The sequence below is a fragment of the Triturus cristatus genome, chromosome 12 (genome assembly GCF_964204655.1).
Source record: "Triturus cristatus chromosome 12, aTriCri1.1, whole genome shotgun sequence".
In the NCBI taxonomy this organism is placed as follows: Eukaryota; Metazoa; Chordata; class Amphibia; order Caudata; family Salamandridae; genus Triturus; species Triturus cristatus.
This window is the reverse complement of record NC_140595.1, coordinates 771,203,454-771,221,512: the sequence shown is the minus strand read 5'-3', so window position 1 is coordinate 771,221,512 and position 18,059 is coordinate 771,203,454. Positions and strand designations below refer to the sequence as shown.

General features: G+C 46.8%; 1 protein-coding gene across 7 annotated transcripts in view; it reads left to right on the top strand.

Moving 5' to 3' along the window:
• CHD3 (chromodomain helicase DNA binding protein 3) overlaps window positions 1-18,059 on the top strand; it is a 1,560,957-nt gene that overhangs the window by 392,425 nt on the left and 1,150,473 nt on the right. For all 7 annotated transcript variants that reach the window (XM_085639027.1, XM_085639025.1, XM_085639026.1 and 4 more), the window contains exon 7: window positions 16,520-16,652. In XM_085639027.1, coding sequence (XP_085495153.1) covers window positions 16,520-16,652 — 133 coding nt within the window. The remainder of the gene's footprint in view (window positions 1-16,519; window positions 16,653-18,059) is intronic.

Sequence of the window (18,059 nt, the reverse complement as noted above, 5' to 3'; positions counted from 1 at the left end):
GTAGATAAAAATGGTGCCGCGATTGCATCAGCTGAAAGGGGTGAGGAGGTGCTGCCATGACTCCTGGAGAATGACTGTATCCAGGCGCCAAAGCTTTCCCCCAATGCTGTTATTTATTTGTTAACCGGAGCGGCAAGCTGCATGCTGAAAGCGACCGTCCTGCCAGTCTGCACTGTAATCAGGACTTTACTTGATGCTTGAGTTCTACCTTCAAGCAGGACTACTATGGCCGCCATATTCAAACGTGACTGTGTGTCTTCACGTCTGCAGGGATAATTTCACTCACCACTCTCTGGAATGTGCTTATGTCAACTTTCAGAAGCCGGCCGACGGTAAGTGCCACATGACTCTTGCTTGTACAACACATGTGTTTACTGCAAGTGGAATGGGCTTGTGTTTTTGCAGACATGAGATACTTTTATATATGTGACGTTGTTCAGTGGACTGATCAACTCGTTGCCTCTGCTGTTTGCCTTAAGCTGTGTATTGTACAAGTAATTATATTAATGGACAGTTGAGCAGTTGCTACGCGGTGAACCCACTGTGTTTGACAGTTTTGCCACGGTAGCGAGTCTCGTGTAGTGTGACTGATAATTCTTTCACTTACAGCCCTCAGTGCCAAACTAATTCCGGTTATTCTTTATGCATCACCAGCGCTGAAACCAAACTCTGTTAGCAACTTCATTAAAATATATAATCAGAGTATCCAACCTTAGTTAAAATTGCGGCCAGCATCCCCACATTATTTAATAACATTGGATTTTAGTCTAGTGTTGCTGTCTGTACGGCACACGTGTTGTCTTTAATTGTTTTTGTACCTATATGAGTGCTCTGATTAAGTCCTTGAAAGGCTTAATGTTTGCCAAACTGAAGAGAAAACAAATTGGTAACTTGAATTTAAATGTGAAAAATATTACCAACGTCATAAAAGAAAACAGCCTCCCATCTTTAGGTCTGTTGTCTTTAAGTATGCAGCCACATAAACTACTTATAAGGAACACCTTGATAAACAATAACCATCTCAGCAACTTTTGATTCTCTTTAAAATACAAACTCACAGTTACTACTTGACACCTATACCTGTAGCTGTCAAGGTCATTTAACTTCTGCTTTAAAAATACATATAATAAGCATTTGCAATGCAATAGTTCTCTTCCAGGGGATCCTCATCAATAGTCATAAGCATTAGAATATTCCCGCCCATGTGCGGGATCCCGGAAACAGTATATTATATGTGCCCCACATTACCTACTGGCGGTCGCCAGTAGGTAGTTATAGTTAGGACCCCTTTTCCATAGGAAATCCGCAACATTCTATTTTGAATAACTTTGGCGCCGGTCGATGAATCCTCGCGAATTTCTCAAAATAGGTGGGGCGCTACGCTCCGCTCCTACCCTGAAAGTCTCGGGGGGATTCGTCAAGCGGGGGCTGAGATAAAAGGGGGGTCCCAAAACGCGTTTTTCCCATGCATTTTTCCATAGGACCTACAGCCCGAACGGCTGAACAGAATTACTAGAAAGTTGGCAGAGAGGTAGTCCCTAGGTCAAGGAAGTGCCTTTTGTAGGTTTGGTGTAAATCTGTTCAGTAGATTCTGAGTAAATAGCCTTTAAATCAATATATATATCTGAGCCCGCTTACGGTACGCTTACCGTACGCTTACCGTACGCGTACGGTGGCGTGCACGAGCGAGATTCTGATTGGCTGTTAGATCTTAGTAAACATTCGAATCGGCCGAAACCAGGAAGCGGCGTCCGCCATTTTGTCTCTCGCACTGAGTGTTATGTATCAAACATGATGCCCAAAAACATGTTACGGGGCTGTTTTGACAACTCCCTCCCACATAGTCATGTCGAGGGAGTCCCCAAACATCCCCCAAGAGCAAAAACGGTTTTATTTTTTTTTCGGCAATTTCGCCGAGTACGCTTACCGTACGCTTACCGTAAGCGTACGGTAAAAAAATTAAAAAAAAAAAAACACTATCCACACTTACCCTACCCCCTGTGCTTTTGGTGGCCGCAGTCCACCAAATGTACAGGGCTAATTATTCTCGAAAAAAACTAAATTTTTGCAACATGAAATTATAAAATTGAAATAAAAAAAACACTATCCACATTGACCCCACCCCCTGTGCTTTTGGTGTCCGAAGGCCACCAAATGTACAGGGCTTATTAAAGTTGATAAAAACCGTGCACGGAACGAACTGCGTTAAGTGGGCGCGCACGCCTCGAATGGCGTAAAGTAACTTAGCATTTAAAAAACCGTACAAATTCACTGAAAAAACCATAGGTTTCACACACGTTATAGTTAGGAATTAGCATTTAAAAAACCTTGCAAATTCACTGAAAAAACCATAGGTTTCACACATGTTATAGTTAGCGGAAATTTTACTGATAAAAAACCAATGAAATTGCCCCGTTATAGTTAGTGCTGGCAACTATAACTCACGCGACCGCAATCTTCTGCTGATGACATATGTGTCTTTATAAAAAAAAATATTTGTAATATATGTATAGCTAAAAATGTATGGAAGAAGACATGGGCAAATAAGTGTCTAAATACAGTATTAGCATCAGCAGAGGATTGCGGTCGCGTGAGTTATAGTTGCCAGCACTAACTATAACGGGGCAATTTCATTGGTTTTTTATCAGTAAAATTTCCGCTAACTATAACATGTGTGAAACCTATGGTTTTTTCAGTGAATATATATATCCATACATATATACCTATATGTATACACAAGCAATTGCAGCCCATAACACCCTAGAGCTGAACCATGCTGTAAGGAATTTCCACTACACATAAGAAAATAGCATTATAAACATGAGAAACAACATTATAACTTGTTTGGAAACTGTTTTAATGCTTAGAAAACAGCAGAAATTCTTAGAAAACACTGAAAGCATAGGAAGCTCCCAGGCTGCGTTGCAAATACCCAGTCTAAAAAGACTGAAAAGCTAACTCATAGCTGCATAGCAAAAAACTGACACCGTGCCTTTAAGGCACACCTGACCCCCACCTTCCCATCATGCCTCAGGGGTGGCAGTTAGGTCAGTTGTTCTTTCCGGCTCCTTCTGGAAGGATCCTGGCAACAGAGCTCCACTTTTTTCTGAGTTTGTCAGAAAATATTGTCTGTTTTTCAACAGTTTTTTCCCTTACTTCGACGTTTTACATCTAAGTCAGTAAGAGGCTGCCTTTTTTAGGCATTTTTGGGCATTTTTTCCATCTTAAAATGCCTTCTCTTTTCGATCCTTGCCCTGCCTGTGGCAAGAAAAAGGCCAGGACTGACTCTCATAGGGTCTGTATCCTGTGTCTACCGGAGGATCATGATTCCAAGACATGTACTCACTGCCAGAGCCTGTCCAAAAGAACTTTGAAGGACAGAGAGCGAAGTCGCGTTTATGGCCTGGCACAACCATCCAGAGGCCGATCTCCGGTGAGGAAGGGCTCCAAGAGGCATAGAAATTCATCTAGAAGCAAGTCCTCTCGTCCTTCCGCCTCAGCGTCGGGCTCGGCGCTGAGAAAAGATGTTCCGGTAGGTCGTGTTTCGAAAAAGAGGCTTTCGACAGCGGGCTCGCCGTCGAGAGCAGGTACGTCGTCGACGTCGAAGTCCAGACCGCCATCGTCAACTCGGCGACGATCGGCGTCGAGATCCAGAGCCTCTCCACCGTCGTCAACCCGGCGACGTTCGGCGTCGAGAGACACCATCCCTCCGCCGTCGTCAACCCGGCGGCGATCGGCGTCGAGGAGCAGGGAACCTCCGCCGTTGTCAACCAGGCGACGATCGGCGTCGAGGAGCAGAGAGCCTCCGCCGTCGCCAACCCAGCGGCGTTCGGCGTCGAGGAGCAGGGACCCTCCGCCGTCGACATCTCGACATCGATCGGCATCGAGGAGCATGGACCCTCCGCCGTCGTCAACCAGGCGACGACCGGCGTCGAGGAGTGTCACCCCTCCGTCGTCGAGGGCACCATCCCCTCCGTCGTCGAGGCTCCATCGGCGTTCGACGTCGAGACAACAGGATCCTCCGCCGTCGCCCTCCAAGCGGCGTTCGGCGTCGAGGTTGGCATCCGTGTCGACGTCGAGAGTGGCAGCATCTCCGCCGGCGTCCCCGCGGCGTTCGGCGTCGAGGGAGAGAGGGCCTCCGTCGTCGGCTTCACATCGCCGTTCGACGTCGAGGCGGCATGCTTCGCCCACTGAACATGGCCGCCGGTCCACATCGAGGCGTCGTTCGACGTCGAGAGAGTCCCGGCGAGAAAGGAGACGACACCACGGATCGACGTCAAGACCGCGCTCGACGTCGAGACAGGCCTCGGACAGGTCGGTGGTCCTGGTGACAGAGTCGGCGTCTCGCCATTCCTCCTCCCACTCAGGGGCCTCTCCACGACCGGCAAATCCACGAGAACCTGCAGTTCAACCCCGTAGGTCTTCTCCTCAGACTCAGACCATTAATCTGTCGCCCAGATGGCTACTGCCAGCACATCATTGGCTGGACTCAGGGCCTACAAGGAGGCTGCGGGAATACATCAGTCCAGTGCATGATTCTCCGCTGCAACGCCTGGTGGCGGCTGTGGACAGAGCTAGTCCCCCCAGGCCAGCACGTCAGAGATCGCCGGACGACAGGCGACGCAGATCGTGCTCCCCCAGACGGGAGGAGCGTTCACCTGGGTCACGGGCTCGTGATCTTCGCCGGAAGCGGAGAAGGACTCCATCATCGTCCTCTTCCTTGTCCTCCAGGTCCTCCATCAGGGACTATTCACCCACGCTCTCGGGCAGCCCAGTGTCCAGGGTCTCGCCCATAGACGACATCAACACCTACCAGGAGGTGTTGCAGCGGGGAGCACAGAAGCTGGGGATTGAGATGTCAGTCCCCCAAGTCACCACCTCGGTGATTTTTGAAACACTTCACCAAAAGTCTGCCTCTCGTCCGCTGCTGCCTTTGGTCCCAGGAATCATGGAACCAGTCATGGACACCTTTCTCACCCCGGCGACCGTCAAAGCCGTTCCGGCTCGTATCCTGAAAAAATACAAGCCAGCTACCTCTGACCCCGTCTTTGTGAAGATAGACCCGCCTGCGGACTCTGTCATAGTGGCAGCTGCAAGAAAGGGTCAGACGGCGTCGGCCTCCTCTTCCGTCCCTCCAGATAAGGAGAGCAGAACCCAGGACTCATGGGGACGCAGGGCCTGCTCTTCTGCGGCGGCGGCCCTCAAAATCTCCAGCGCGGCGGCGCTTCTGGGCAGGTACGACAGGGCTCTCTGGGACTCGATGGAGCGTTTCAAGTCCAAGCTCCCCAAGGAGGACCAAAAGGACTTTGAGGAGATTGTTACTGAAGGGGCTCTGGTGGCTAATCAGTCGATTAGCACAGCGGCGGATGGTGCGCTAATCTCAGCCCACTCTTACACACACGGCGTCTGCGCCAGGAGGTCGTCCTGGTTGCGACTGACAGGGCTCAAGCCAGACGCGCAGCAACGGATTTTAAACCTCCCGTTCTCTGGCAACTCCCTCTTCGGCACTCACACGGATGAGGAGATGGGGCGCATGAAAACTGAGCTGGACACCCTCAAAGCCGTGGGCTTGGAGAAGAAAAAGGAATTCAAGCGCCGTTTTCGACCCACCCAACGCAAGGGGCCTCAACAGAGGGTTCAAACCCCTCAGTGGTCTCAGAGCAAACTCCAAGGGAAAACCCAGTTTCGAGGCGGAAAGTCTGGCAGGGGCAGAGGTGGACACCAGCAACAGTCCTCCACTGCCACAAGAGGAGGAAAGTCATGAGCTGTGGCTTCCTCTACGGCCGTTGCCCACTCCAGTGGGAGGAAGTGCGTCACAACATCTAGCAGAGTGGGACAGCATCACAAAAGATCGCTGGGTGCTGAATATACTGCGTCATGGATATGCGCTACGTTTTCGAGCGCGTCCCAGAGACATCCCGCCAAAGAGGTCCTGTCCTCACCACCTAAAACTGCTCGAGCAGGAGGTGAGGGCCCTTCTGCAAAAACAGGCCATAGAAAAGGTTCCTCCTTCGCAGGTCGGAAAAGGAGTGTACTCCCGGTACTTCCTGGTGCCCAAGAAAGATCAAGAGCACAAGTTTCGGCCGATTCTGGACCTTCGTCTCCTAAACAAAGTCATTGTCAAGGAGAAGTTCCGTATGTTGGCGCTTCACCAAATATGTCCACATCTACAAGTCGGAGATTGGATGTGTTCGGTGGACCTCCAAGATGCGTACTTTCACATTCCAATAGCGAAACATCACCGCAGGTACCTGCGGTTTGTGGTTGGAAGCAAGCACTACCAGTACAAAGTGCTCCCATTCGGACTCAAGTCGGCTCCGCGAGTCTTCACCAAATGTATGGCAGTGGTGGCGGCCTGCCTACACAAGCAGGGTCTCTTCGTCTACCCGTACCTAGACGACTGGTTGCTGAAGGCTCCATCCCAGCAGCAGGTGAAGAAAGACTTCCAAATCTGTCTGAGACAGTTGCACGCTCTCGGCCTTCACGTCAACATGGCAAAGTCCGTGCAGCAGCCCACTCAGTCCATCCACTACCTTGGCTCCGTTCTGGACACAAGCGTGGGAAGAGCGTATCCTTCGGAGGAGAGACTGTCTTCAATGAAGAGGAAATGCAGGCTTATGCAGCAGATGCGGAGGCCGTCAGCTCGGCAGGTAGCATCTCTGCTGGGTTCCATGGCGTCCTGCATTTTTCTAATTCCCCACGCCAGACTGCGAATGAGACCTTTGCAGCAAGCTCTGGAGGATCAATGGGATCAGTCCACAGGCCGTTGGGGAGATCGAATCTCTCTCTCCCAGGTAGCGAAATCTTCCCTAGCATGGTGGACTCGTCAGGACAATCTGTTGGTGGGAGTCCCGTTTCACCAGCCACTTCCGGTGCAATCGGTGGTGACAGACGCGTCGCTACAAGGATGGGGGGCCCACATGGGGTGCCTTCAAATACAAGGTCAGTGGTCTGCAAAAGAACAGGGCTACCACATATATATGCTAGAGCTTCGAGCAGTCCACCTTGCTCTAAAGGCGTTCCTCCCAGCAATCGAGACCGACTCAGTCCTGGTGCAGACCGACAACACCACGACCATGTTTTACCTGAACAAACAGGGCGGGACTCGGTCACGCCCCCTCTCCCTGGAGGCGCAGGCGATCTGGCACTGGCTGCTCGCCCGGAACCTCTCGGTGGTGGCAGTACACCTTCCAGGGGAGTTGAATATCAAGGCAGACGCACTCAGCAGGCACTTCGAAGATCAGCCCGACTGGGTGCTGCACGACGACGTGGTGACGGACCTGTTCCGTTGGTGGGGTCGTCCAGACATCGATCTGTTTGCAGATGACGAAAATTCAAAATGCCACGCCTTCGCGTCCAGATTCCACCGTCCAGGGACCAGGGGGAATGCTCTTTTGATGGACTGGTCAGGGACATTTGCCTACGCCTTTCCGCCCCTGCCTCTGATTCCGAAGGTGGTATCCAAGCTGCTCAGATCCGACATGAAGATGATCCTCATAGCTCCGGACTGGCCGCGCCAGTGGTGGTACCCGGACCTTCTTCATCTCTCAGTTCGACCTCACAGGCGGCTGCCTTGCAGGCCGGACTTGCTGTCCAAGATGGGCGGGAGGATTCTGCATCCCAACCTTCCCTCACTGAACTTAACAGCATGGCTCCTGAGGTCCTGCAATACGGACATTTAGGTCTACCGCCTGACTGCATGCATATTCTCAAGGAAGCGAAGCGACCCTCCACAAGAGCGTCTTATGCGTTTAAGTGGAAGAGGTTCTTCATTTGGTGTAGGGAGAATCACCATGATCCTACAAAGGGGCAGGAGGACGTCATCCTTCCGTACCTCCTTCACTTAGCTAGATCAGGCTTGAAGTATGCATCCATCAGGGTCCATTTGTCTGCCATTACAGCTTACAGGAGGTCTCCAAGTCAACCTTCTTTTTTCCAGATGCAGGTGGTCAAGGACTTCTTGCAGGGGTTGAAAAAAGTTTACCCCCCTGTTCGAAACCCTTCGCCTCCGTGGGAGTTGAACTTAGTGTTATCCAAGTTGATGGGCCCACCTTTTGAGCCGAGCCACAAATCTTCTTTACAGCATCTGTCATGGAAGGTCGCTTTTCTGGTAGCCATTACATCGGCACGCAGAGTAAGCGAAATCCAGGCTCTGTGTACTAAAGAACCGTACACAGTTTTTCACCAGCACAAAGTGGTCTTAAGGGCACATCCATCCTTTCTCCCTAAGGTAGTGTCTGATTTTCATATTAATCAGTCCATTTCTCTGCCATCCTTCTTCCCGAATCCAGCGACCCCGGCTGAGCGGTCGCTCCACTCCTTAGACCTCAAGAGGGTACTTAAATTCTATCTGGCAAGTACCAGAAGCATTAGGAAGACGGATCAGCTGTTTGTCAACTATGGCGCCATGAGAACAGGCTTCCCAGCGGCTAAACGATCCATTTCCAGATGGATTGTTTCCTGCATTACCCTAGCCTACCAGCTGGCGAAAAGGCCCTTACCTTTGGCCCCTAAGGCTCATTCTACTAGGGGGAAAGCGGCCACAGTAGCTTTCTTGCATGACGTTCCAATGGCAGAGATCTGCAAGGCGGCCACTTGGAAATCGGTCCACACCTTTACCAGGCACTACTGCCTCGAATCCGATTCCAGGGCGGATGCCCAAGTAGGCCAAGCCTCCCTGAGGAACCTGTTTGGGTAGCTGAGCTATCTGAGCATACTGTTCCTTCTCTGTGTTTCTTTCCTTTGCCCGCAGGGGGGATGAGGTGAGGCTCGCTATTCTATTCTAATGCTTATGACTATTGATGAGGATCCCCTGGAAGAGAAGGATTAGTTACTTACCTGTAATCCTAGTTCTCTTCCAGGGGTATCCTCATCAAAGTCATAAGCAACCCTCCCGCCTCCCCGGGCAAAGGTGTGATAGTTTTCAGAGGTTATTATTTTTCTTTGTGCCATGACTTTTCAGTCTCCGCAAAGAACAACTGACCTAACTGCCACCCCTGAGGCATGATGGGAAGGTGGGGGGTCAGGTGTGCCTTAAAGGCACGGTGTCAGTTTTTTGCTATGCAGCTATGAGTTAGCTTTTCAGTCTTTTTAGACTGGGTATTTGCAATGCAGCCTGGGAGCTTCCTATGCTTTCAGTGTTTTCTAAGAATTTCTGCTGTTTTCTAAGCATTAAAACAGTTTCCAAACAAGTTATAATGTTGTTTCTCATGTTTATAATGCTATTTTCTTATGTGTAGTGGAAATTCCTTACAGCATGGTTCAGCTCTAGGGTGTTATGGGCTGCAATTGCTTGTGTATACATATAGGTATATATGTATGGATATATATATGTGGGGCACATATAATATACTGTTTCCGGGATCCCGCACATGGGCGGGAATATTCTAATGCTTATGACTTTGATGAGGATACCCCTGGAAGAGAACTAGGATTACAGGTAAGTAACTAATCCGTCTTGCATTACTGAAATTTTGACCTATTGGCTTTGCAGATAATGATGCAACACCAATAGCTCAAACTTTCAGTAATGTGATAGCTTGAGCTATTGGCATTGAAAATGACAATGCCTTTTATGTATGTGTTTTAAAAACTTGCAAGGGGTCGTAAACATGCACTTTTCTACTTATAGTCGTTGCTTACGAGAACCAAGGCTGGCAGTAACTGCGCCTCGTTTACTGCCAGACTTGCTTGTCGTAAGCAAGGACTACAAGTACAAAGTGCTTATTTACGCACCGCTTTCAGGTTTTCAAAACACATAAATAAAAGGTATTTTCATTTACAATGCCAATAGCTCAAACTCTCGCAAATGCGAGACCTATTGCATTGCATATGCTTGTTCTAATACTCTTGAAGGAATTTAGCTTAAGATATTGTGTTCGGCTTCTATTTGAAAATGTCAGGAGGATCTAAGAAGAGATTATTCAGACCTTGCAGGTCTTTTTGGAAAGACAAGATTGTTCTCTGAGGATCCTCATAAAGACTGCCTTTATTGCTTACATCTTAGTCATGTTCCAAGGGTTTGTAATACTGCAGAACTTCTTCTGCCAAAACTCTGAAGGACAGAGAGGCCAGATTATTATGGCTACAGAAGAAAAAGTCCAGATCTGAATCTGGCTTTGATAATGAGGAAAGCTCAACTCGCTCTACACCTGAGCAAAAAGAGAAAACATGAGACTTCTATCTCATCTAAAACAGATTCAAATAAGTTAAAAGCTAGTAAAGCATCTGAAAAACTAGCCTTTAAAGCCCCACTTACGTTATGACTACAGACGTGTCCCTTCACGGATGGGGGGGCACATCTTAAGGAACTAGAAATGAATGGGAAATGGAACGACTAGGAAACTCAGATGCATATCAACCTTTTGGAGCTGAAGGCGGTGTTTCTTGGATTGCAGGCTTTCCTCCCCATGATCTGCGATTCTTCTGTTCTAGTAAGAACGGACAACACCACCACAATGTTTTACCTGGTCAAGCAGGGAGGAACAATATCACAAATTCTATTTCTCAAGCTCAGGAGATATGGCAGTGGCTTCTGAAGTACAACATCGCACTTCAGGTGGAAGATGTCCCGGCATACACAACACTTGAGCAAATTCTTTGAGCAGGTCCTCAAGTCAATACCACGAATGGGAATTAAATAAGGTACTGCTCACCCAGATCTTCAGAAGATGGTGTACTCCAAAGTTGGATCTTTTTGCAATACTGAGCAACAAAAAATGCAAAACATTTGCCAGCAGATTCCCTCAGAAGGGGGCGTGGAGGAATGCTTTACAGCTTCGATGGACAGGAATGTTTGCTTATGCATTTTCACCATTCCCTCTCATATCAAGAGTACTTTGCAAAATGCAGTCAGAGCCCTGCCATCTAATTCTAATAGTCCTGGCATGGCGAGACAATTTTGGTTTTCAAGCTTCTGAGGATGTCTGTGTTCCCGCACATCCGCTTCCCACCAATCCCCAATCTCATATTAATGAACGAAGGGCAGATAGTACACCCGCAGATAGAGTCTCTGAATGTATTAGCTTTGCACCTCCTGACCAGGAATTTGGATCCCTAAATATTCCACAAGACTGTAGATCCAATCTGGATCACTCAAGAGCTTTCGCCACTAATAAAACTTATGTAGCAAAATGGAAGAGATTCTGTCCCTGGTACATAGACAACAATCTACACCGGATCAGCTATTATCATACCTGCTTCGCTTAGGATTGGCACACTCTTCTATAAGAGTACACAAGGTGGCAATCTTGAGATATCAAAGAAAGCCTGGAGAAATACTACTGTGTTCTTCCACGGTAATAAAGGAATTTATGAAAGGACTCTTCAGGGTGTTTCAACCAGTAAAGCATCCAGCAGTTTCCTGGCATTTAAATACAATCCTTGCTCAACTCACGAGGCCACTTTTTGAGTCTATACAGAAGACAGACATCAGGTTTGTCTCCTGGAAGACAGCGCTCTTGCTGGCTCTGACATCGGCCAGGAGAGTAAGCAAGATTCAAGCATACTCAGTCTCCGAACTCTTTATTCATTTCAAACAGGACAAGCGCTATTGAGGACAAATTTAAAATTCATACCTAAAGATCCAAATTAATTTCATCTCAATGAGCCCATTATTTTACCAACGTACTTCCGGAATCCATCATCTCCTGCAGAGAAGGTTCTCCACACACTAGATGTCAGGCGCTGTTTAAGTTTCTACATCAATAAGGCAAAAACATTTCGGATATCTGATCAACTGCACCTCCCAGAAAGAGCTATGCTCTGACGAGAAATAGTATATCCTGTTGGATATCATCGGCTATTTCTTACTGCCAAAAGGCTGGAAAACCACGGTCGTCAAAGGTGACCCCCCTCTGAACACAATAAATGGCTACCTTTACAGCTTTATTCGCGGGAGTTTCGCTCCCAAACATCTGTAGAGCAGCACCATGGTTGAATGCCCATACATTCACCAGGCACTTCTGTTTGGATACAGCATGGAAAGGAGATTTGGTGGTTGGGCAAGCAGTGTTGCGTTTCAGTAAGGTACACCTTATTTGCTAATCTCAGATATTCTCTATTTATATGGTTAGATGCTTATGGATTCAAACTTGGGTATGTAAAGATATATGTATGTGGTATGGAAATTATGAATATGTTGTTTTTTCTCACAAATTACATATATTTTTCATTGTGTGACAAATTGTTTATGGTATTTGTTTCTATTCTCAGAGATAAGGTGTTCCTGCCCTAAAACACTTCTTGTGATTATATTATACTGTTTACTATTCTGATTCAGAGACACAGAATAATGGAATAACCCAAAATTAACCCAAAGGACCTGGGTAACTTATGATGCAGACCTGAATATATCAAAAGATCTCCTACCACTATATGGAAAAGAAGAAAAACAGTCTTGTAGATTCAATCCACAGTTACGAGGTTAGGGCAACAGACAAGATTTCAAAAACAGAAGATTAAGACACATACACATAATTACATTTCTGAAATTTTAGTTACATCACTTATAAGTCAGTCTCAAACAACATTCTTATTTATACATTATATTGAGAACTCTTTGCTCCACAAATGGAAAAAGTGATAAGGATGAGTGCACAGATATCCAAATGATCCAGGCTTAATGAAAGTGTGTTGATGCTTCGTCTCAAGAACTTGGGGAGGGAAAGGGGCCCCTGAATTCCTCAAACGCGGGTCTTCATCAGGACTAGGAAGGTGAAGGAGCTACCTGGATGCCAAAGTCATCCAACTGAGAAAACAGACCCGGATAATTCCATGAAGCAGAAGGGCCCAAAGGCTCTACTCTGATGGGTGAGCAATCTCCACTTTAATATATGGTCATAACAGTGACCATAAAGGGGAGAACACAAGCCTTAAAATTCAGCTTAGCCGTGTGTTCCAGCCTCGTTTCCACTCAACTGGCCATGGTTAGGAAAAGATCCACAATTGGAGTTTGGGGCACACAGAATGGTGTCAATCACACAAGCCCTGCAGCTGCTACAGCTAATGCATCCATTTATAATAATAATAATAATAAAGAGGTTTATGAAGCGCTTGGTTATACTAACTAGTATGTCCCCGCGCTGCGGAAAAAAGGACCGTCCTCAGGAGCACTGTCGGACAGAAAAGGAGAATATGGAAAAGAAACCCTACTCTCTACTAAACAACCAAGTCTTCATTTTCTTGCGGAAAGTGGTTTCAGACTGTTCCAGTCGAAGATCCACAGGGAGCATGTTCCATTCCTTAGCCGCAAGGTAGCGGAAGGATCGGCCACCCATTCTTGCTCTTTTAATAATAGGAACGCAGACACGCCCAGAGCCCGAGGACCGCAAGGTCCTGGGGGGGGGGGGAGTAGGGGGACAACAGATCGTTAAGATAGGTCGGGGCCCTCCCTAAGAGAATTCGATGACTGATGCAGAGGGCCTTAAAGGAAACCCGTTCCTTAACAGGAAGCCAATGTAGGGTGGAAAGAGCATGTTTCGACGACGCCCTCCAGGGCAACATCAGAACAAGTCGGGCAGCCGCGTTCTGGATATATTACAACCTCTGCAAGCTTTTGTTGTTAGCGCCCAAATAGAGGGCATTCCCATAGTCCAAGCGTGAGGTGACAAGTACGTGGACTAGGGTTTTCCTAGCCGCTACAGGGAGCACATCTAAAACTTTACGGAGTCCTTTCATTATACCGAAGCATTTACCTGCAACTGTCCTGGATTGATGGTCAAATGAAAGTTTAAAGTCTAGCCATATGCCCAAGTTCTTTACTTGCTCCTTCGGGACAGGGATGGGGCCGAGGGTCTGAGGCCACCCCCTGGGAGACCACAAGTTAGTGTCCCTACCTACAATCAATACCTCAGTTTTCTCACCGTTCAATTTGAGGCAGTTATTTGCCATCCAACCGGCCAGTTCTTGTAGGCACAGTGAAAAATTGGAGGCATCCTCAACACGGGATTGAGAGAGAGATACAACAAGCTGTGTGTCATCTGCGTATGACACCATATTGACACCATATTTTTTGACACATTCGGACATGGGAGCCATATAAAGATTAAAGAGCGTGGGGCTCAAAATGGATCCCTGAGGGACCCCCTGCTCTAACCTGATGTTCTTGGAATAGAACGGGCCTTGAGCGACTTGGAAACTCCTATCCCGTAGGAAGGAGCTCAACCATTCCAGAGCTAGATTAACCACTCCGCCTTCCTTAAGACGCTGCAGCAGAATGGAATGGGCTACAGTGTCAAAAGCCGCACTGAGGTCAAGCAGGACCAGTGCAACCGACTGACCTGCATCGACCAGACTGCGGGTGGTTTCCGTGGAGAAAAGGAGAGCCGACTCTGAGGAGTACGAAGCCCGGAAACCTGACTGAGTGGGATGCAGCAGGTTGTTCTGATTAATATGGCTCACCAATTTTTGTTGACCACTTTTTCTGCAATTTTAGCGATAAAAGGTAAAAGCGAGATTGGCCGCAGGTTTTCCAGCTGACTAGAACTCATTCCGGGTTTCTTTTTGATGGGCACAACCACCGCCTGTTTCCATTCCCGTGGGACTGATCCTGTATTAAATGAGAGTTGCATAAGGTGACTAAAGTAAGGGATCAGAGAATCCATACTATCCATACTATGGAGCTAAGAGTTTTCGGTCTAATGTGTGAATAAGAATGATGTTTGAGACTGATTTATAAGTTATGTAACTAAACTTTTAGAAATGCAATTATGTGTATGTGTCTTAATCTTCTGTTTTTGAAATCTTGTCCGCTGCCCTAACCTCATAACTGTGGATTGAATCTACGAGATCTTCTTTTCCATATAGTGGTAGGAGATCTTTTGATATATTCAGTTCTCCTATGCCTCTTGTTGCTTTTTCCGATCGGTCCATTGTTTGTCTGTATCATACTATTTTGGGGGAGGTGGGCGGGGAGCCTGCAAATCTATGAAATATTCAATACTGGAGAAAAAACAAGTAACTTTACCTGTATACTGTGGTTCTCCAGTATTGATATCTTTCATAGATTCCGTTTTACGCCGCTCACTTTATACCTCATATACCTCATGATACTTCTCGTTTATTCACACTTGTGCTTGAAATCTGAGGTATGGTGGCTCTGCAGAGGCTTGTGGTCTCAGTGTTTGCACCTCAGTGGCTGAAGTGTGGGCGTTTATAAGGATGAGAATGGAATAACAAAATTCAATTGCTTTCACAATGCTTTTCTAATGTACTCCTTTTTCTACTGCTTAACAAAGTACCGTGGGACTCCCACGACGGGGAAGATTCAAGTATGTGAATCTATGAAAGCTATCAATACTGGAGAACCACAGTGTACAGGTAAGTACCTTAGGCCAGATGTACGACCAACAAAATAGCGCCTCGCAAATTGCGACTCATTTGCGACTCACAATTTGCGAGGTGCTATTTGCCATGTACAACTGTGTGTTTAACAATGTTAGTGATTCCCAATGGAGTCGCAAATTGCAAGGCTCATGAATATTAATGAGCCTCTCACAATTTGCGAGCCCATTGGAAATGGCAGGCCCTCCCAGGTATGGTGGCCTGCTGGGCTCAGCAGACAACCATGTCTGGGACTGCTTTTAAATAAAGCAGTTTTTTTAATGCAGCCCGTTTTCCTTAATGGGAAACGGGATGCATTTAACAAAAAAAAAAATGAAATGTTTTCGTTTCATATTTTTAAGGGCAGGTAGTGGTCCCTAGGACCCATGCCTGGCCTTGAAAAATACTTTCAGAGACTGTCATGAAAGGGAAAGGGGCACCTGGGACCCATTCCCATTTGAGGGACCCATTCCCATTTGCGACTCCATTACCACCCTCTTGAAGAAGGTGGTAATTTGGGAGTGTTTTGCGACCGCAATTGCGGTCACAAAACATTTGCACATGGGCTAGAGAGTCTCTAATCACTTTTTTGTGTGTTAGTGCATGGCCATACCAATTTTAGCATGCGCAAACGGGACGCTAACCCATTTACGCATGCTAAAATTGGTCATGCATCTGGTCCCTTGTTTTTTATTTGGTGGGAGATAGAAAAATGCAGTCAGAAATCTAGTGACAAAGGAGGTTGAAATGTAAACTGAGTACTGTGATAATACAGTTTACTTTTCCTGATACATGCAATGTAATGGTTCCTTAATGTGTAATTATATTTGAGTGAAAATTATCTTCATGAGTCATTTGGTAGTGTTGGAACAGTACATCTGTTAGGAATATAGTAAGTCAGACACATTCACACATATATTTCCATATACAGTGGGTAGCCAACCATCCAAGGGTTGCCTAGCTCATTTTACTGGGAAGTAAAAAAGAATATCAACATGTGATAATGAGGGGAAGGCCTTTAATGGTATACCTGTCTTTTTTGGGGTGCCTTTTATTATTGATTAAAGAAAGGTCACGGTTTACACTGGTTTTTGTAATCAAGGAAAGGAGATTAAATCGGCATACTTATGAGATGATCAAATGCTGTAGCTAGCAATATCTGAATTAATTAAATGAGCTCTTTACATGTTTTTTTCAGAGTGATGAAGCTGACTTGGAAGAGGAGTCGGACTTGGACAACTCTAGTGTGCACAGTTCTTCTGTCCGCTCCGATAGTTCAGGGCGAATCAAGAAACCTAAGAAAGGGAGACCAGGGAGAAAGAAGAAGAAGAGTAAGTGTAGTTCTGTGTTCAAGCCTCTGCCGTGGTGAGACATCCCTGCCTTATCTGCAGGGCAGCAGTTAGGATGTGAATGTAAAGGTTGCCATTCATGATTCAAAGAGTCAGTGTGTTTGAACACTTGGCCTTTGTGGTTATTTTCGTTGATAAACAAATGCTTTCATCTTGTAATAAAAAGGTGTTCAAGATTATAATCTCTATATGTTTCTTGGAAAAAATTCCAGATTCTGATGGATACTTCTAAAAACAGATTCCTTATGAATACTATATCCCCAAGCCTCAGACAGGATTGAGGAGATTTGAACAGCATTGCTCATGCACGGTAGTAGGTGGCACCGTGCAGACCCGCTTTCACTTTGTTCTGCCCCAGAAATGCCAATGTGGCCACATACAAGTACTACTCCTGCACTTCAACATCAGTTCCTTTCTTTACATACTTTTAAATGCTGATCAGAGATCTCTCTCCACGTTTTATTTACCAGTTGCCAAGTTTTTTCTCAAAATAAAAATTACAGGGTTAAAAATTTGTTCGCAAATAAATGTCTGTGACAGCCCCCGCAAGGTATGCCTCTTGTGTTTGGGTGCGTGGTGCGACTTCAAGTACTACAAAAAGTATGTTCTTATGAATCCGAAGACGATCCTGGAACATTAAGCAAAGCTGTACATTGCCTAACAATGAAAGACGTCACAGAAGTACCGCACCCACTCGAAGTAGCTGACCCATTCCTTCTCTGGGGGCCATCCCTGCAACACATTCTTGTCACAGTCCAAATCTGCCAATAAGTCAAATCTGGAGAACAAGAATGCATCCTGGTCCTGCTACTCACAGCCAGAGAAGTTATGAGCATGTCAGGGTAACTTTCAGTCTTGCTCCCAGTCCTCCCTCAAGGAGACAGTTCCGCAACTGATCCAATGCAGTCTGAGTTTTTTGAGCCATCGGCACGACATACCAAATGGAGGCCTTTAAAGAGGCTTTTAAAGAGGCTGTGTTGTCAATCTTTGGCACACTTCTAGTTCCCTCTGGTGCATGTTTGGGCTCCAAGGATTTTCAGAGGCCTCTAGTTGGGATACCCCTGGTAGGTCTCCCCTCTGCGCTGTCTCCGCATCCTGAACCCATCTTGGGTTCCGCTCCCGCATCATAGCCAATTTCCAGTGAGGCACTAAAATCCACACCAGTCCGTTTGAAATCGATGTTGGCTCCGCCACCACCAGAGTAAGACTTGTCTCAATAATTCTAACTGATTCCTAGACTAATTCATCTTGACCCCGATCAGGATCCCATCCTGAAGGCATACCGATGCACACGGTCTCCAGTTCAGTCCGATTAAGACAGAAGCTTGCATTTACCTACGATCCGCACTGCAGCACTCTAACTTATTTTCGGTTCTGACTTAGGTCACA